General features: G+C 43.4%; 1 protein-coding gene across 1 annotated transcript in view; it reads left to right on the top strand.

Annotated features, from left to right (window-relative positions):
* The window catches only part of LOC132817707 (obscurin-like), a 306,454-nt gene that overhangs the window by 43,141 nt on the left and 244,251 nt on the right, over positions 1-19,062 (top strand). Inside the window, exons 5-6 of the mRNA XM_060828232.1 lie at positions 6,848-7,153; positions 15,310-15,576. Of these exons, the coding sequence (XP_060684215.1) occupies positions 6,848-7,153; positions 15,310-15,576 (573 nt within the window). The remainder of the gene's footprint in view (positions 1-6,847; positions 7,154-15,309; positions 15,577-19,062) is intronic.

Below are 19,062 nucleotides of genomic sequence, written 5' to 3'. Positions count from 1 at the left end.
ACAGTCCAAACCTTGAAAGCAGGCTTACAAAAACAGCCTACAGCTTCCCTCGATAGCACACTGTCCTGGTTCCTACCTGATTACAGAACTACTCCTCGTGCAACTATAGGGACAGCTTTAGCAGAGTTGCTAATGGGAAAATACCCCGCACCAGGTGAAATCTGATTTCTCTGAGCTGGAAGGGAGGGAGAGTAAAAAGACATCAGGAATATCAGTGTTAGACACAAGACTCTGCTAAACGAAAGAGGCTGTTTACTTCAGGAGACTAAGTTTTGTGTAGTGTCAATTGGAGTGACCTTCCATGGCTAAGGGGCATGGTCAACACGACGTCAAGTTCGGTAGCAAATAAACTTTGGGTAGTGCAATGGTCCTGAACAAGCAAGAGGAAGATATGAAAGCTGCAATCTCCTAAACAGTGCAGGAGCATAGCTGACTCTTTTGTGTCTGGCAAAATGTACCCAGCTCCTCAACTGCCCTTTTTGACTTCTCGGACCAGTGGGTTCTCTTTCTCTGTCAAGCATTAAAGATGCATTGGAATCTGGGATGGACACGATAGATGTCGCTGCCTGGATTCCTTTGCTGACTGATGGGGTGAATGAATTTCTTCCCAGGCACTCCTAGCACAAGAGGTGAACAACTGGGTGTTGCACACTGCCTGAATCAGAGGCAAAGTTGGAGGAATTTGCCCTTGTGCTAAAATGCTTCAGGAGGAGCTACCAAAGGAGGATGGATGTGATAGTAATGAGGTCAGCCAAGTAGACCTCTCAGAGTATGAGTTCCCTGATTGAGGCTGTTAATTTGGTCCAATCAAAGAGCCCTCCTGGATAGATATAAACAGGAGTGTGCGGTAGTGTGGGGGTTAATTATAAAAAAGAAAAAACATAAATAAAAAAAATTTTAAAAAAACCAAGAGACCCCCTCCAACTCTATTTTGATTTAGTCCCTGCCCTCCCTGTTTGATGATACAGCAAAAAAAATAAACAGAAGTGTCACACACTCTGGGTGCTGGGGAAAAAAAAAGCACTACCGCAGTTAGGCGGTAGTGCGGGGGAAAAAATTTAAAAAAGAAGAAAAAAATAAACAGGAGTGTCAGAGGTTATTTTAAAAATAAACAGGAGTATCAGAGGTTCAGTTCACTCTGAGAGTTGGCTCTAATTAAAAATAAACAGGAGCGTCAGAGGTACTGATCACTTCGGGATCTGGTTTTGAGGGAGCTGGAGCAGTGTCAAGGACTCTTCACGTGTAAATAAATGGAGACTTGATGCTGTCATACTGAACTCTGGAGTTATTTCAGAGTCTTACCTGGTACATAGGAAGATGCTTGTGTTTGTTGGAGATCAGTCATCTCAGCTCTAGGGCATCTCTGCATGAGTGCCTCAGGGTAGTTTCCTTAGCCCAACTATCTTCAGTTGCTTCATCAATGACTTTCCTTCCATCATAAGTGGGCATATTTACCAATGACTACATAATGTTCAGCGCCACACAGGGTTCACATTGAAACAATCCAGGTTCAAATGAAACATGGAGAAAGTGAGGACTGGAGATCAGAGCTGAAAAATGTGTTGCTGGAAAAGCGCAACGGGCCAGGCACCATCCAAGGAGCAGGAGAATCGGCGTTTCGGGCATAAGAAGGGCTTATGCCCGAAACGCCGATTCTCCTGCTCCTTGGATGCTGCCTGACCTGCTGCGCTTTTCCAGCAACACATTTTTCAGCTCAAATGAAATATGGTCTGGACAATATTCAGACTTGATTGGCAGGTAACATTTACCCGACACAAATGCCAAGCAAAGACTATCTGTGATAAGACACAATCTAACCAATGCCCCTTGACATTAAATGATGCTACCATTATTGAAACCCCACTATCGACAACCTGGAGGTTACAATTCTCCTGAAACACAATGGGACTCGATACATAAATGCAGTGGCTACAATATCAGATCTGAGGCTAAGAATATTGTTGTGATTAACACCCCTTGATAACCCAAAGCCTGTCCACAATCTGTAAGGCACAATTAAGGAGTGTGATGGAATGCTTCCTACTTACCTGGATGAGTGCAGCTCCAGCAGCATTCAAAAAGCTTGATATCATCCAGGACAAAGCAGTTCCTTTCATTGGCACTAAATTGACACACGTGCACTCGTCCACCAATGTTCAAAACCATCTCAAGAATTACTGCAGAAATTCATCAAAAATCCTTAGACAGCATCTTCCAAATCCACGACCATTTCCATTTGAAGGACAATGACATTAGATAAATGTGAACACCAAATTCTGCAAGATCCCCTCCAAGCCACTCACCATTATGACTTGGAAATATATTGCTGTTCTTTCAGTGTTGCTGGGTCAAAATCCTGGAATTCTTTCCCTTACAACATTGTGGGTCTACCTTTGCACAAGTACTGCAGTTGTTCAAGAGTACAGCTAACCACCACCTTCTCAAGGGGCAAATGGGGATGGGAAAAAAGTACTGGCCAGCCAGTGACAACCAAGTCCAATGAGAATTAAAAAAACTCTACTTCTTGCTGTCAGAAAGTAAAGGTCAATTTTAAAAATGAGTGGCCAGGACCATTCTTAAAAACCATCAGTGAGATTTGGATGAAGAGAATGAGAATGGCCAAAACAATAGGTTCCAGAAGTGAGAAGGGCTTCCTGAAGAAGGGTTTAGGCCCGAAACGTCGAATCTCCTGTTCCTTGGATGCTGCCTGACCTGCTGCGCTTTTCCAGCAACACATTGTCAACTCTGATCTCCAGCATATGCAGACCTCACGTTCTCCTCCAGGAATGAGAACACCTATTCCAGCCCTGATATGTCAGTCACAATTACTTGTTAAAGCCTTCAGGAGGTTACAATTCTGATATCCCATTTGAATCTCAGACTATTGCATTGTGGGAGAACTTCCATATGTGGTAAAGAGGCATCTTGCAGGTTGCATGAGAATTACGGTTGCTTTGGTACTGATTATTGGGGACTTAGTCTATAACTTCATGTAGACATAGGAAAATAGGAATACGAGTAGACCATTTGGCCCTTTTAGCCTGCTCTGCCATTTAATATGATCATGGCCAATCATCCAACTCCATATCCTGCCTCTGCTTTCTCCCATACCCTTTAGCCCTAAGACTATATCCAACTCATTCGTGAAAACATTCCATGTTTTGGCCTCAACCACTTCCTGTGGCAGAGATTCCACAGGCGCACCATTCTTTGGGGAAAGAAACTTGTCCTTGTCTCAGTACTAAATGGTCTACTCTGTACTCTTAAACTATGTTCCCGGTTCTACACTCAGTGGTCATTGTGAACATCTTTCCTGTGTTTACCTTGTCTGGTCCTGTTGAAATTATATTGGTTTCCATGAGATTACTCCCTCATTCGTCTAAGCTTTAATGAATATAGTCCTAACTGAGCCAGACTCTCATTATACATCAGTCCTGGCATTGTCGGAATGAGTCTGGTATACCTTCACTGGATTGCATCGACAGGCAAAGCATCTTTGCTTAGATAAAGGGAGTAAACTTACACACAATGAATGGTAGGTCCCTTAGGAGTGCTGAGGAATAAAGGGATCTTGATCTATGAGTTGATCCCTGAAGGTGTCCGCACAGATGGACTGGTGAAACTAGCATATGGAATAGTTGGAGAATAAAGGAGTAAGGAAGTCTTGTTACAACTTTATAAAACATTGGTTAGGCCACAGATGGAATATTGTGTGCGATTCTGGTCACCATACTGTCGGAAGGACCTGATTGCACCAGAGACAGTGCAGAAAGGATTCACCAAAATGTTGTATGGAATGAAAAGTCTCAGTAAGGAGGAGAGACTGGATAGACTAGATTTGTTTTCTTGTAGAGAAGGGGTATGAGCTGGGGACCGAGTTATGGTATGCAAAGTTATGAGAGGCGTAGACAGGGGAGATTGTGAGAATCTCTTCCCAAAGGCAGACATTTCTAAGAACTACTTGGAGGTGTGGGCGTTGGGCTGGGGTGTACAAAGTTAAAAATCATCGAGTAAAAAGTGAGGTCTGCAGATGCGGGAGATCAGAGCTGAAAATGTGTTGCTGGTTAAAGCACAGCAGGTTAGGCAGCATCCTGTTCCTTGGTTGCTGCCTAACCTGCTGTGCTTTAACCAGCAACACATTTTCAGCAAAGTTAAAAATCACACAACACCAGGTTATAGTCCAATAGGTTTATTTGGAAGCACTAGCTTTCGGACCACTGCTCCTTCATCAGGTGGTTGTGGAGTATAAGATCGTAGGGCACAATTTATAGCAAATATATAATTTCAGTTACATCATACTGTAAACTTTTGCTATAAATTCTGTGTCTTATGATCTTATGATTTTTAACTATGTCTAAGAACAGAGGGCATAGGTTTAGAGTCATAGAGATGAACAGCATGGAAACATACTCTTCGGTCCAACCTGTCCATGCCAACCAGATATCCCAACCCAATCTAGTCCCACTTGCCAGCTCTTGGCCCTCTAAACCCTTCCTATTCACGTATCCATCCAAACACCCTTCAAATGTTGCACTTATACCAGCCTCCACCACTTGCTCTGGCAGGTCATTCCATACACACACCACCCTCTGCGTGAATAAGTTGCCCCTTAGTCCCTTTTATATCTTTCCCCTCTCACCCTAAACCTATGCCCACTAGTTCTGGACTCCCCGACCCCAGGGAAAAGACTTTGTCTATTTATCCTATTCATGCCCCTCATAATTTTGTAAACCTCTGTAAGGTCACCTCCCAGCCTCCGACGCACCAGGGAAAACAGCCTCAGCCTGTTCAGCCTCTCCCTGTAGCTCAGATCCTCCAACCCTGGCAATATCCTTGTAAATCTTTTCTGAACCCTTTCAAGTTTTACAACATCTTTCCAATAGGAAGGAAACCAGAATTGCTTGTAATATTCCAATAATGGCCTAACAAATGTCCTGTACAGTCACAACATGACCTCCCAGCTCCTGTACTCAATACTCTGACCAATAAAGGAAAGCATACCAAACGCCGCCTTCACTATCCTATCTACCTGCGACTCCACTTCAAGGAGCTATGAACCTGCACTCCAAGGTCTCTTTGTTCAGCAACACTCCCTAGGACCTTACCATTAAGTGTATAAGTCCTACTAAGATTTGCTTTCCCAAAATGCAGCACCTCTCATTTATCTGAATTAAACTCCATCTGCCACTTCTCAGCCCATTGGCCCATCTGGTCCAGATCCTGTTGTAATCTGAGGTAACCCTCTTCGCTGTTCACTGCACCTCCAATTTTGGTGTCATCTACAAACTTACTAACTGTGCCTCTTATGCTTGCATCCAAATAATTTATGTAAATGACAAAAAGTAGAGGACTCAGCACCGATCCTTGTGGCACTCCACTGGTCACAGGCCTCCAGTCTGAAAAACAACCCTTCACCAACACCCTCTGTCTTCTACCTTTGAGCCAGTTCTGTACCCAAATGGCTAGTTCTCCCTGAATTCCATGAGATCTAACCTTGCTAATCAGTCTCCCATTGGGAACCTTGTCGAACGCCTTACTGAAGTCCATATAGATTACATCTACTGCTCTGCCTCATCAATCTTCTTTGTTACTTCTTCAAAAAACTCAATCAAGTTTGTGAGACATGATTTTCCATCCACAAAGCCATGTTGACTATCCTGAATCGGTCCTTGCCTTTCCAAATACATGTACATTCTGTCTCTCAGGATTCCCTCCACAACTTGCCCACCACCGAGGTCAGACTCACCGGTCTATAGTTCCCTTGCTTGTCTTTACCGCCCTTCTTAAACAGTGGCACCACGTTTGCCAACCTCCAGTCTTCCGGCACCTCACCCGTGACTATCTCAGCAAGAGGCCCAGCAATGACTTCTCTAGCTTCCCACAGAGTTCTCGGGTACACCTGATCAGGTCCTGGGGATTTATCCACTTTTAACCATTTCAAGACATCCAGCACTCCCTCCTCTGTAATCTGGACATTTTGCAGGATGTCACCATCTATTTCCCTACAGTCTATATCTTTCATATCTTTTTGTACATTAAATACTGATGCAAAATATTCATTTAGTATCTCCCCCATTTTCTGTGACTCCACACAAAGACCACCTTGCTGATCTTTGAGGGGCCCTATTTTCTCCCTCGTTACCCTTTTTGTCCTTTATTTGTAAAAACCCTTTGGATTCTCCTTAATTCTATTTGCCAAAGCTATCTCATGTCCCCGTTTTGCCCTCCTGATTTCCTTCTTAAGTATACTCCTACTTTCTTTATACTCTTCTTAAGGATTCACTTGATCTATCCTGTCTATACCTGACATATGCTTCCTTCTTTTTCTTAACCAAACCCTCAATTTTTTAAGTCATCCAGCATTCCCAATACCTACAAACCTTCCCTTTCACCCTGACAGGAATATATTTTCTCTGGATTCTTGTTATCTCATTTCTGAAGGCTTCCCATTTTCCAGCCATCCCTTTACTTGCGAACATCTGCCTCCAATCAGTTTTCAAAAGTTCTTGCCTAATACCGTCAAAATTGGCCTTTCTCCAAGGTGAGAACAAGTAGCTTGGAGGAGATCTCAGAAAAATATTTTCCACCCAGAAGGTGATAGAAAAATAGAATATACTGCCTGATAGGGTGATGGAGGTGGATACTCTTACAGCATTTAAGAAGCATCTGGATGAACACTTAAAATGCCAAAGCATTCTAGGCTGTGGACCAAGTGCAGGTAAATGGGATCAATGTAGTTTTGTTTGTTGGCTGACATAGACATGATGAGCTGAAAGGCCAGTTTCTATGCTATATGCTTCTATCATAATGAATAACTTGCAGGTCTTGTGTGTTTTCTGTCTCGTAGCCAGGAGACATATACCTCCCAGTGCCCCAGTGAATGTACGGATGAGCTGTGAGAAGCCCAATGTAGCCTCCCTGCTGTGGGCATCACCACCCGACTGCCAGCGGAATGGGGTGACTGGTTACGTGATTGAGAGACAGGAGCTGGGCACTGAGGAGTGGGTGCGCTGCCTGACCACTGATGGCAGCACAGTAGTGGAGATCCTGGGAGAGAGCGTTTCCAATGAGGCCCGCTACCGATTCCGGGTCTGCTCCGTCAACAACTATGGGAAGAGCGAGCAGGTGGAATTCCCTGGAGTGGTGCACCTAGGTAAGAGGTCAGGAAAGTTCAGGCAAGGGTCAGCATCATCAAAGAGTCATAGAGATTTATAGCACAGAAAAATATACTTCTTCCCTTCCAGCCTCCTAAATTCAACAACTACCTCACTATTCTAATCTCATTTTCCAGCATTCATCTCATAATCTTATGTACCTTGGCATTGCAAGTGTACATCTAAACACTTTTCAAATTCCCATAATCTGCATAAAAACACTCTTCCTCACATCTGTTCTAAATCTTCTACCCTTATCTTAAATCTGTGTTCCCTGGTCATTGATCCCTTCACCAAAGGGAAATTATTTTTCCTGTCTACCCAATCTATGCCCCTAATAATTTTATACATTTCAGTCATGTCCCTCTCAGTCTCCTTTACTCTAAACAAAACAATCCCAGTCTGTTTAATCACTCTCTATAATTGAAACTTTCCAACCCAGGAAACATCCTGGTAAGTCTCCTCTGCACCCTTTGCAGTGCATTGACATCTGTCCTATGATTGGATTCCAGAACTGCACACATTATTCTAGCTGTAGCTTAATCAATGTTTTATACAATTCCAGCATAACCTCCCCCTCTTAATCTTTGTGCCTCACAAATAATGGTAAATATTCCTTCTGCTGGAAAGTCAGTCGAAAAATGTGGCCTGGAAAAGCACAGCAGGCTAGGCAGCATCTGAAGAGCAGGAGAGTTGATGTTTCAGGCATAAGCCCTTCATCAGGAATGTGATAAAGGGCTTATGCCTGAAATATCAACTCTCCTGTTTGGATGCTGCCTGACCTGAAGCACCATACTTTTTGACTCTAAATATCCCATATGCCTTCTTAACCATTTTATCCACGTTTCATGATACCTTATGGAAGGGTGCTAGTCCTGAAGTAAAGCTCCAACATTCTTCACTCCTTCCTCGCTCATTCCACGGGTAGAGCAGAACAGTTACCCCAGAAGGAAAGGAAGTTTGCATTATACAGTCTGCAGCAAAGAAATTGCACCTACCAGTGAACTCAAATAAAGCTTCCTAACAAACCTCTCAAACACCAAAGCTTTATTCTTCCAATGGATATTTAAATCTGGTGATAAGTTAAGGGCTGTCCAAGGATGCAGCAGCAGTGTGGTCAGAAATCCATCGACCAAATTGAAAGATTCTTACAGCCCCAAAACCAGAAAATTAAAAGCAAATGATTATTTACCTCTGATTTAAAATTGCAGTTAGTGAAAACCGTTGTTTGGATTAAGACAGAAATTAAAATATCCGAAACATACTTAAATGTCCAATCTTTTTCATCACATTGGAGAGACACTGCAAATATAAAATTAGCTTATCAGCTACCATCTAAAATCCAATTACACCTTGCTCAGCATGACATTCACCCGCCTGCATCACTCTACCTCCACCTGAGTCTGCGTTATGGCCTTTTACCTGCACTCGATCTACTCATCACGTACTGTCAATATGACATTGGTCACCTCAATTTCTCTGCCCCCTTTCACCCATTTGAACATATATCCCTCTGAATTGACTGCAGAGATCCAACCCTGACATTGTAATCAAACCTGCCAACAAGGATGTTGTTGTCTGGCATACTGACCTCTGCATTAAAGAGGCTGATGGCTCTTGGAGACGTCTTCCTATCTTCCCCCGGACCATAACAGTACTATCAACACCAGTCTATTATGTTCACAATGGTCACTAATCTTATTTCATCTGATGATCTCTCCCACAACTGCCGCCAACCGCATAGTCCCTCAACCCCACACAGCCCACTTCTACCTCCTTCCCAAATACCACAAACAGGATTAACCGGGCAGACCCATTGCTTTAGTGGCAGCACGGTAGCTCAGGCATTAATATTCCTGCCTCATAGCACCAAGGACCCAGGTATGATCCGACCCTTGGGCGACAGTTTGGAGGTTACGTGTTTTCCCCTTGTCTGCATGGGTACTCTCGTTTCTTCCCACAGTCCAAAGATATGCAGGCTAGGTGGATAGGCCAAGATAACTTGTCCATAATGTCCAATGATGTGTAGGCTGAAGGATATTAGTGACCCAAATGAGTTTTTACAACAATTGATGAGAGTTTCCTGGTCACCATCAGTAAGACTGGCTTTCCATTCCAGATTGTATTAATTTTAGTTTAAATTCTACCAATTGCTGTAGTGGGATTTGAACCTGTGTCTCCAGGGGATTCCTGAAGAAGGGCTTATGCCCGAAATGTCGAATCTCCTGTTCCTTGGATGCTGCCTGACCTGCTGCGCTTTTCCAGCAACACATTTTCAGCTCTCCAGGGGATTAGCCTGGGCCTCTCAGATTTGTCTTGTGACATTTAGCAGTGGCTTTTAAAGTCGATGATTACTCTCCAACTTCCTTCTTTTCCACTCCACCAGCCTCTGCCATTCCCATCACCTGCAGCAGGATACCACCACCAAACACATCATCTCCTCCACTTCCAATGTCAGCATTCTACAAGGACCATTGCCTCTGTGACACCTTGTTCACTTCTCCATCACTGTTAATGCTACCTCACCTTCCCATTGGCATCGTCTCTTGAAACTGCAGAAGGTGTAACACTTGTATGTTCACCTCCCTCCTCACTGTCCAAAGCCCCAAATACTCCTTCCAGGTGAAGCAATGTTTCACTTATGCTTTACTCAATTAGTCTACTGTATTCATTACTCACAGTGCATTCTCCTTTACACTGGCGAGACCAAATGGGTGACTACTATGTGGAATGCCTCTGCTCTGTCCATGGTAATAACCCTGACTCCCAGTTACTTAGCATTTCAACAAACCACCTTGCTCTCATGCTAACATTTCTGTCCTGGCCTACTGCAAAGTTCCGATGAAGAGCAAACCATGCACAAGGAACAACACCTCATTTTCCACTTTAGGCATCTTACAGCACAAGGTCTCAAAATTGAACTCCATAACTTCAGAAACTGATTGAAATATGTCTGTTCTCCATTTTTCTTAGATTCTCCCTCCCCTCTCCCTCTACAGCTTTATCTTGTTTTTATCTTGTATACTTTGCTCTTAGTAGGGAGGGTCCATTCTCTTCCTTTCACAAAGAAAGCAAAGAACTGCAGATACTGGGAATTATAAACAAAAACAGAAATTGCTGAAAAATTTAGCAGGCCTGACACCATCTGTGGAGAAAAAGCAGATTAATGTTATGGATCCAGTGACCCTTCTTCAGAACTAATTGTCACTGGATAAAGGTTGAAGAAGGGTTGGGGAGGGGGAGTGAGGGGGAGTAAACAATAGGTGGAGATGACGCCCAGAGAGAGAGAAAACCAGTTAGATAGAAAAAGGAATGGGTGCTTTGCAAAGTAGCTGCCCAACCTGCATGTTGTCTCACTAGTGTAGAGCTAACCACATTGTGATCAACAAATGCAGTAAATTAGATTGAGTAAAGTGTAGGTCAATCACTGCTTCACCTGCAAGGAGTGTCTAGGACCTTGCATATTGAAGAGAGCAAGTGAATGGGCAGGTATTACACCTTCTATGACTGCATGGGAAGGTGCCCTGGGGACGTGCAGAGGCTTTGGGACTGAAGGAGGAGTGAATAAAGGTGTCCCATTGGGAACGGTTTCTGCAGAAGGTTGTCAGGTGATAGGAGGGGAAAATCTGTCTGAAGGTGGTAATTCACTGGAGGTGGTGGAAATGGCGGCTAATGATTCTTCAGATGTGGATATAGGTAGGGTGGTAAGTGAGGACTGGGAGACCCTGTTGATATTGTAGGAGGGAAGAGAAGGAGTGAGGGCCAAAGTGCTAGTGATGGGTTGGACACGGGTGAGGGCACTGTCAGTCCCAATAGTGAGGAATCCTCAGTTAAGGAAGAAGGTGGGCATTTTGGAGGTCCCCTTGTAGAAGCTGGCATCATTAGAACAGATACGTTCATAAGATATAGGAGCAGAAGTAGGTCATTTTCAGTCCATCAAGTATGCTCAGCTATTTGATCATGGCTGATTTGTTCCTCCCATTTTCCTGTTTTCTCTCCATATCCCTTCGACTCATTACCAATTAAAACTCTGTCTAATGCCTCTTTAAATTTACTCACTCTCCCAGCATCCACTGCACTTTGAAGTAGCGAATTTCACAGATTCACAACGCTTTGGGAGAATTTGTTTCTCAACTCTCTTTTAAGTTTGATACTCCTTATCTTAAGACTATAACCTGTTGTCCTTGTATGCCCCACAAGAGGAAACATTCACTTCACACCTTTTATCATCTTGAATATCTCAATTTGATCTCCCCTCATTCTTACGAATTCCAGAGAGTGTAGGCCTAAACTGTTCAGTCTCTATTCATACGACAAATCCTTCATCTCTAGGATCAATGTAATGAAACTCCTCTGAACTGCCTCCAATGCCACTACATCTTTCCTTAAATAAGGGGACCAAAACTGTGCACAATACTGCAGGTGCAGTCTCATCAATACCTTGTGTAGTCACAAGAATACTTCCTTACCTTTATATTCTGTTCCTTTAGCTATAGAAGTGAACATTCCATTTGCGTTCTTTATTATTTGCTATGCCTGTGTACTAGTTTTCTGTGACTCATGAACAAGTACACCTAGATCCCTCTGCATCAGAGCACCTGGAAGTGCTGTCCCATTAAGATAATAGGTCACCTTCCCATTTAATCGACCCAAATACATGACCTCGCATTTATCCATGTTAAACTCCATCTGCCACGTTTTGGCCCAGTCTCCTAACCAATCCATATCCATTTGTAAAGGTTCCGGTTTCCTCATTGCACTTTAGAGTGCTGCCTATTCTTGTGACGTCTGCAAAGCTGGCTGGAGAGCCTTCTATCCCTGTATCCAAGTTATCAATGTAGATTGTAAATAGCTGAGGTTCAAGGACCAAACCTTGTGGCACCCCACTAGTTACCTATTGCCATTCAGAAAAAAACATTTCTCCCAACTCTCTGTCTTCTGTCCATTTGCCAATCATCTATCCAGGCCAATAGATTACCCCTAATCCCTTATAATCCAATCTTGTGAATTAATCTTTTGTGTGGCACCTTATCAAATCCCTTTCAGAAGTCCAGACAAATCACATTTACAGCAACCCCATTATCTACTTTGCTTCTTATATCTTTGAAGAACTCTAGCAAATTAGTCAAACATGAGTTGCCCTTTATAAAACCATGCTGACTTGTGTCTTGATTTTCCAGATTTTCTGATATTACTTCCTTATAACTGATTCTAATATTTTCCCAATGACAGATTTTAAGCTAACTGTTCTGTACTTTCACATATGTTGCCTGCCTCCTTTTTTGAACAAGGGCGTTATATTAGTATTTTCCAAATTCACTGGAACTTTGCCCATGTCCAGGGAATTTTAGAATATTGTAACCAATAGATCCACTATCCCTGCTGCCACCTGCTTTGATACCCTAGGGTGTAGTCCATCAGGCTTGGGGGACTTGTCTGTTCTCAATCCTTATAGTTTGCTTAGTACCTTTTCCCGATGTTGTTTGTTCTAAGTTCTACTTTATCTATTGCCTCTGACTTGCTCGTTACAACTAGAGTGGCACTATTTTCCTCCACCGTGAAAACTGAAGCAAAGTATTGATTCAGCATCTCTGCCAGTTCAGTGTTCCCCAGTGTTAACTCTTTGGTTTCATCTTCCAAGGGACCAACATTCACATTAGTGAGTCTCTTCCTTTTTATAAATTTATAAAAGCTTTTGCTATCCTTTTCAAAATTTTGTACTAGATTTCTTTTGTAATTTACCTTAACTCTTTTAATTAACATTTTAATTTCCTTTTGTTCATGTTTGAAAGTCGCCAGTCTTCCAGCCTGCCACTAGGTTTTGTGCTATGGTATACTTTAGTTTTTGACTTTATATTGTCCTTGACCTCCTTGTTTAGCCATCTATGGTTTTACCTCCTTACCATCTTTCTTCCTCACTGGGATATATTTTAGTTGTGAGGAATTGAGTGGCTCCTTAAACATCTGCCACTGCTCATGTTCTGTTTTACCATTTAGCCTTCCTGCCAAATCAATTTGGGCCAAACCTGTCTTCATGCCTCTATAATTTCTGTTGTTTAATTCCAGAACACTACTGTGGGACTTCATTTTCTCGCCCACCCCCCCCCCCCACCCAAACTGAATTTTGAATTTTGTTATACTGTGGTCACTACCCCCTCAAGGATCCTTAAGTATGATGTCATCAATTAATCTGTCCTCATTACACAATACCAAATGCAGACTAGCTTGCAGAGTAGCCTGCTACCTGGTTGGTTCCAGAACATAATGCTCCAAGAAATAATCTCTAATCTATTCAATGAACTCCATCTCCAACCTACCCTTGCCAATTTGATTCTTCCGATTTATGTGCATATTAAAATAATTCATGATTATTGCCGTACCTTTCTTGTAAGCCTCTAATAGTTCCTGGTTAATACTGTGTCCCATTGTAGAACTGTTTGGGAACCTATAGATTACTTCTACCAAGTCCTTCTTCCCTTTGCTATTTCTTATTTCTACCCAGAGTGATTCCACGTCTTGATCTCACGTGCTTGTGTCATTTCTCATTATAGCACTAATCCCTTCCTTCACCAGCAGGGTCATACCACCTTCTGTTCCTTTCAGTCTGTCTTTCCAAAATTTGAATACCCCTGGATATTCAGTTCTCAGACCTGGTCTCCTTGTAACCATGGTTCATTAATCGCAACCAAATTATACCCTTTTGTTTCTATTTGGGCTAGTAACTCACTAATTTTTTTCAAATGCTTCATGCATTTATATACAAAGTTTTAAAATTTGTTCCACTGTTAAATTTCCCTACTTTTTTGTAATTCCTTGGTGCATAAAGATTTTCACCTGTCCTGTCTCTCACCTTTATTGTCTAGTAACCATCTGCCATATCACTAACCTGCACTCTTACCTCCTCTTTTAAGTTGGATTTCATGTTATCTCCTATAACTGAACACCCCCTATCACTACATTTAGTTTAAAGCCCTGTGTACAGCCCTAGTTATGTGATTTGCTAGGACTCTGATACCAGCACGATTCAAAAGAAGACTGTCCCATTGAAACAGGTCCCTTCTTCCCCAGTACTGGTGCCAATGTCCGAGGAATTCAAATCTATTTCTCCTGCACCAATCTTTGAGCCATGTGAGGGAATTAAAAAAATCAAGTTGGAAGAGATGAGTTCTGTGGGGCAGGAGCATCAAGTTCACACTAACATTAGAGCATCCCACTCAGACCACCCCCCACCCTGTCCCAGTAACCATGTATTTTCTGCTGGATTTGGGCAATGGGAAAGGAGGCGATGAATGAGCAAATGTTACTCCTTCTATGATTGTGTGGGAAGGTGCCATGAGAAGGTGAGGAAGCATTAGGAGTGATTAAGGACTGGACCATGGTGTCACAGAAATAATGGTCCTTGCCAAATTCTGACAGTGGGAATGGAGGGGATGCTGTGTTGGGTGGTGCCATTCTGCTGTAGGTGATGGGAATGACAAAGTATTATTCTTTGAATACAGAGACAGGTGGAGTGAAAAGTTAGTAGGTTGGAGAGTAATCACAGGATCCAGATTCTAAAAGCCAATGTTAAATGTCACAGGATAAATCTTGTAGGTTCAGTCCAATCCCCTGAAGACACAGGTTTAATTCCACCACAGCAGTTGGTGGAATTTAAATTCAAATTCATACAAGCTGGAATTGAAAGATAGTCATGGTGATGGTGACCATGAAGCTATCATTAATTTGTTGTTAAAAACCCATCTGGGTCACTGATGTCCTTCAGTAAAGGAAAACTGCTGTCCTTACCTGGTCTGACTTACAATGCAGCTCTCCACTGTCTTCCCCATGACAATTAGAAAATGGTAACAAATTTTGGGCTCAGATAGTGACACCAACATCCCTGACTCTAAATGGTTGATTCTTAATTGCTCACTGACAATTCAAGGGACAATGAGGGATGGGTAATAAATGTTGGATTTGCCAGCAACACTCATATGCCCTGAAAGACTGTAAAAATACCACAGGCCACACATTACCATATCAGGGAGAGCCATTCCTTTCTCGCCACAGTGTATTGCACACACATACAGGCTTTGACATTGAGAGACACATTTAAGCAGTACTGTACTAGCAAACCTCCGGGATAAGTCTATAAACTGCACCTCTCTCCCTCTAGTCCCTTCGGCGAGGATTCGGACTCACCTCAGTGACATGACGTTGTATCAGGACACTGATGCAGAGTTCACCATTGAGCTGTCCACCTCTGTTCTGGGAACATGGCACATGAAGGGGCAGCAGCTTCACAATGATGAAAGGTTCAAGATCGACCAGTCGAGGACACGTCACATGCTGCTGATCAGAGGAGTCAAAGTGGAGGAGAATGAGTCGGAGATAACATTTGTTGCTCATGGAGTGCGAGATTCGGCCATTCTATTTGTCAAAGGTAAGGTCAGAGTTGATGAAGACCAGTGGCCAGTCTCTGTGTGCCAGCAGCTTTCCTAAGCCTGTTACCCAGGAACAAGAAGAGGCCATTCAGCCCCTTGAGCTGGTTTAACAGGTACACAGGAGACAGCACATGTAGACAGGGTGATGAAGAAATTGAGCATGCTTGCCTTAATTGCTCAGACATTTGAGTATAGGAGTTGGGATGTCATGTTAATGTTGTACAGGACATTGGTGAGGCCTCTTCTGGGGTGTGGTGTCAATTTCTGATAGCCCTGTTATAGGAAGGATATTAGTAAACTTGAGAAGGTTCAGAAGAGATTTACCAGGAAATAGCCAGGAAGGGAGGGTTTGAGTTATAAGGAGAGGCTGCTTAGGCTGTGACTTTTTTCACTGGAGCATAGGAAGTTGCAGGGTGATCTTATTGAGGTTTATAAAATCATGAGGGACATAGTTAAGTTCAATGCCAGGTGTCTTTTCCTAAGGGTTGGAGATTTCAAGTCTAGGCATATTTTTAAGATGAGAAGAGAAAGATTTTAAAAAAATGGGGAGCAAAGTTTTTACATAGAAAGTGGTTCGTGTTTGACTGCATGATGGCTCTGGAGCTGCGGATGGACTCACCATGGAGCATCTTCGATGCTGTAGCATGTTTAGCGAAGTGGTCACTCCGCAGATTAGAATTGCTGAGGGAAACAGTGAATGGGTGACCAAAAGGCAAAGAAAGAGTAGGAAAACAGTGTATGTGTCCCCTGCGGTCATCTCTTTCCAACACAGGTATACCGTTTTGGATGCTGTTGGGGGAGATGGCTCACCAGGGGAGGGAAGCAGTTGCCAGGATCATGGCACCGTGGCGGGCACTGCTGTTCAGAAGGGTGGGAAAAAGACTCGCAGGGCCATAGTCATAGGGGATTCTACAGTAAAGGGAGTAGATAGGTAGTACTGTGGCCAAAAATGAGACTCCCGGATGGTATGTTGCCTCCCAGGTGCTTGGGTCAGCGATGTCACCGATCGGGTGCAGAACATTCTGAAAGGAGAGGGTGAATAGCCTGTTGTTGTGGTGCGAACAGGCACCAATGACATAAGTAAAAACCAAAATGAGGTCCTGAAAGCAGAGTTCAGGGAGCTAGGAGAGAAGTTAAAGTAGAGGACCTCAAAGGTAGTGATCTCGGGTTGGTACCAGCGCCACGTGCTTGCCAGGGTAGAAATGAAAGAATAGGAAGGATGAACACGTGGCTTGAGGATAGTATAGGAGAGAGGGGTTCAGATTTGTGGGACATTGCGTCTGGTTCTGGAGAAGCTGGGACTATTACAAATTGGATGGTCTACACCTGAACTAGACTCGAACTAGACAGTTTTTGCCAATGCTGTAGGGGAGGTTTTAAACTAATGTAGGGGGCTGGAAACCAGAAGAGAAGACTAGTAGACACTGAGATGGAAACTAGAGACTGTAAGGACCTTGACGTTAGCATTATCAAGAGGAAGAGTAGGCAGAGAGCAGATGAACGGAAAAGCAGAGGTGGCCTGAAATGCATATACTTTAATGCAAGGCAGATGTGTAAGGCAGATGAACCAAGGGCATTGAGGCATTATGGGTAGAGCTCAGAAATAAGAAGGGTGCAATTACATTGTTGGGGGCTGTTTTATGAGCCTCCCAATACTCAGCATGAGGTAGAAGAACAAATAGGTAAACAGATTATGGAAAGATATAGAGGCAACAGGTTGGTGGTGATGGGAGATTTTAATTTTCCCAACATTGACTGGGACACTCTGACATTCTGACTTAGTGTCAGAGGTCTGGATGGGGCAGAATTTGTAAGGAACGTCCAGGAGAGCTTTCTAGAGAAGTATGTCAATAGTCCCACGAGGAAACGGGCCCTATTGGACCTGGTGTTGGGGAATGAGCCAGGCCAGGTGGTAGAAGTTGCAGTGAAGGATTTCTTTGGGAATAGTGACCACAATTCTGTAAGTTTTAGAATGCTCATAGACAAAGATGAGAGTGGTCCTAAGGGAAGAGTACTAAACTGGGCCAAGGCCAATTATATCAAAATTCGACTGGAGTTGGGAAGTTGAATTGGGAGCAGCTATTTGATGGGAGGTCCACATTTGTTATGTGGGAGACTTTCAAAGATAGATTAGAATAGATTCCCTACAGTGTGGAAACAGGCCCTTCCGCCCAACCAGTCCACACCGATCCTCCGAAGAGTAACCCACCCAGACCCATTTCACTCTAACCAATGCACCTAACACTATGGGCAACTTAGCATGGCCAATTCACCTGACCAGCACATCTTTGGATTGTGGGAGGAAACCGAAGCACCCGGAGGAAGCCCATGCAGACACGGGGAGAATATGCACGGGAGGCAGCAGTGCTAACCACTGAGCCACGGTGGTTGAAGATAGTGCAGGATGGACATGTCCCTTTGAAAATAAAGGATAGGAAAGGCAAGATTCATGAAACATGGATCACAGGAGAAATTGTGTGACTAGCCGAGAGCAAAAGGGAAGCATACATTAGGTCCAGGCAGCTAAGAACAGAATGGACCTTGGAGGAATATTGGGAGAGTAGGTCCAATCTTAAACAAGGAATCAAGCGAGCTAAAAGGGGTCATGAAATAACTTTAGCGAGCAGAATTAAGAGAATCTCAAGGTGCTTCATTCATTCATAAGAAACAAGAAGGTAACTAGAGAAAAGGTAGGTCCACTAAGGATAAGGAAGGAAGGTTCTGTGTCGAACCTGAGCAAATGGGTGAAATTCTGAATGATTACTTTGCATCAGTATTCGCTGAGGAGAGGGACAAGATGAATGTTGAGATTAGAGATAGAAGCTTGTATACTCTGGATCACGTTGACATAAGGACGGAAGATATGTTGGGTAGGTAGAGTTTATTAAGGTGGATAAATCCCCAGGACCAATGGAATCTATCCCAGGTTGCTGAGGGAGGTGAGAGAGGAAATAGCTGGAGCCCCGACAGACATCGTTGTAACATTCTTAAACACAGGTGAGATGCTGAAGAACTGGAGGGTTGCTCATGTTGTCCCTCTGTACAAGAAGGGTAGTAGGGATATTCCGGGTAACTACAGACCAGTGAGCCTGACGTCTGGTGGGAAAGTTGCTGGAGAAAGTATTGAGAGATAAAATATTTGGAAAAGAGTAGGCTTATCAGTGATAGGCAATATGGTTTTGTGAGGAGGAGATTATGGATTAGAGTGGTGCTGGAAAAGTACAGCAGTTCAGGCAGCATCTGAGGAGCAGGAAAATTGACATTTCGGGCAAAAGCCCTTCATCAGGAATACAGGCAGAGTGCCTGAAGGGTGGAGAGATAAATGAGAGGAGGGTGGGGGTGGGGAGAAAGTAGCATAGAGTACAATAGGTGAATGGGGGTGGGGATGAAGGATCTGCAGCATTTGCAGTCATTGTTTTTACCGAGGGGGAGATCACGCCTTACCAACTTAATAGAGTTCTTTGAGGAAGTGGCCAAGTTGATAG

Source organism: Hemiscyllium ocellatum, chromosome 7 (assembly GCF_020745735.1).
Source record: "Hemiscyllium ocellatum isolate sHemOce1 chromosome 7, sHemOce1.pat.X.cur, whole genome shotgun sequence".
Lineage (NCBI taxonomy): Eukaryota > Metazoa > Chordata > Chondrichthyes > Orectolobiformes > Hemiscylliidae > Hemiscyllium > Hemiscyllium ocellatum.
This window is presented reverse-complemented; position numbering and strand designations above follow the sequence as displayed.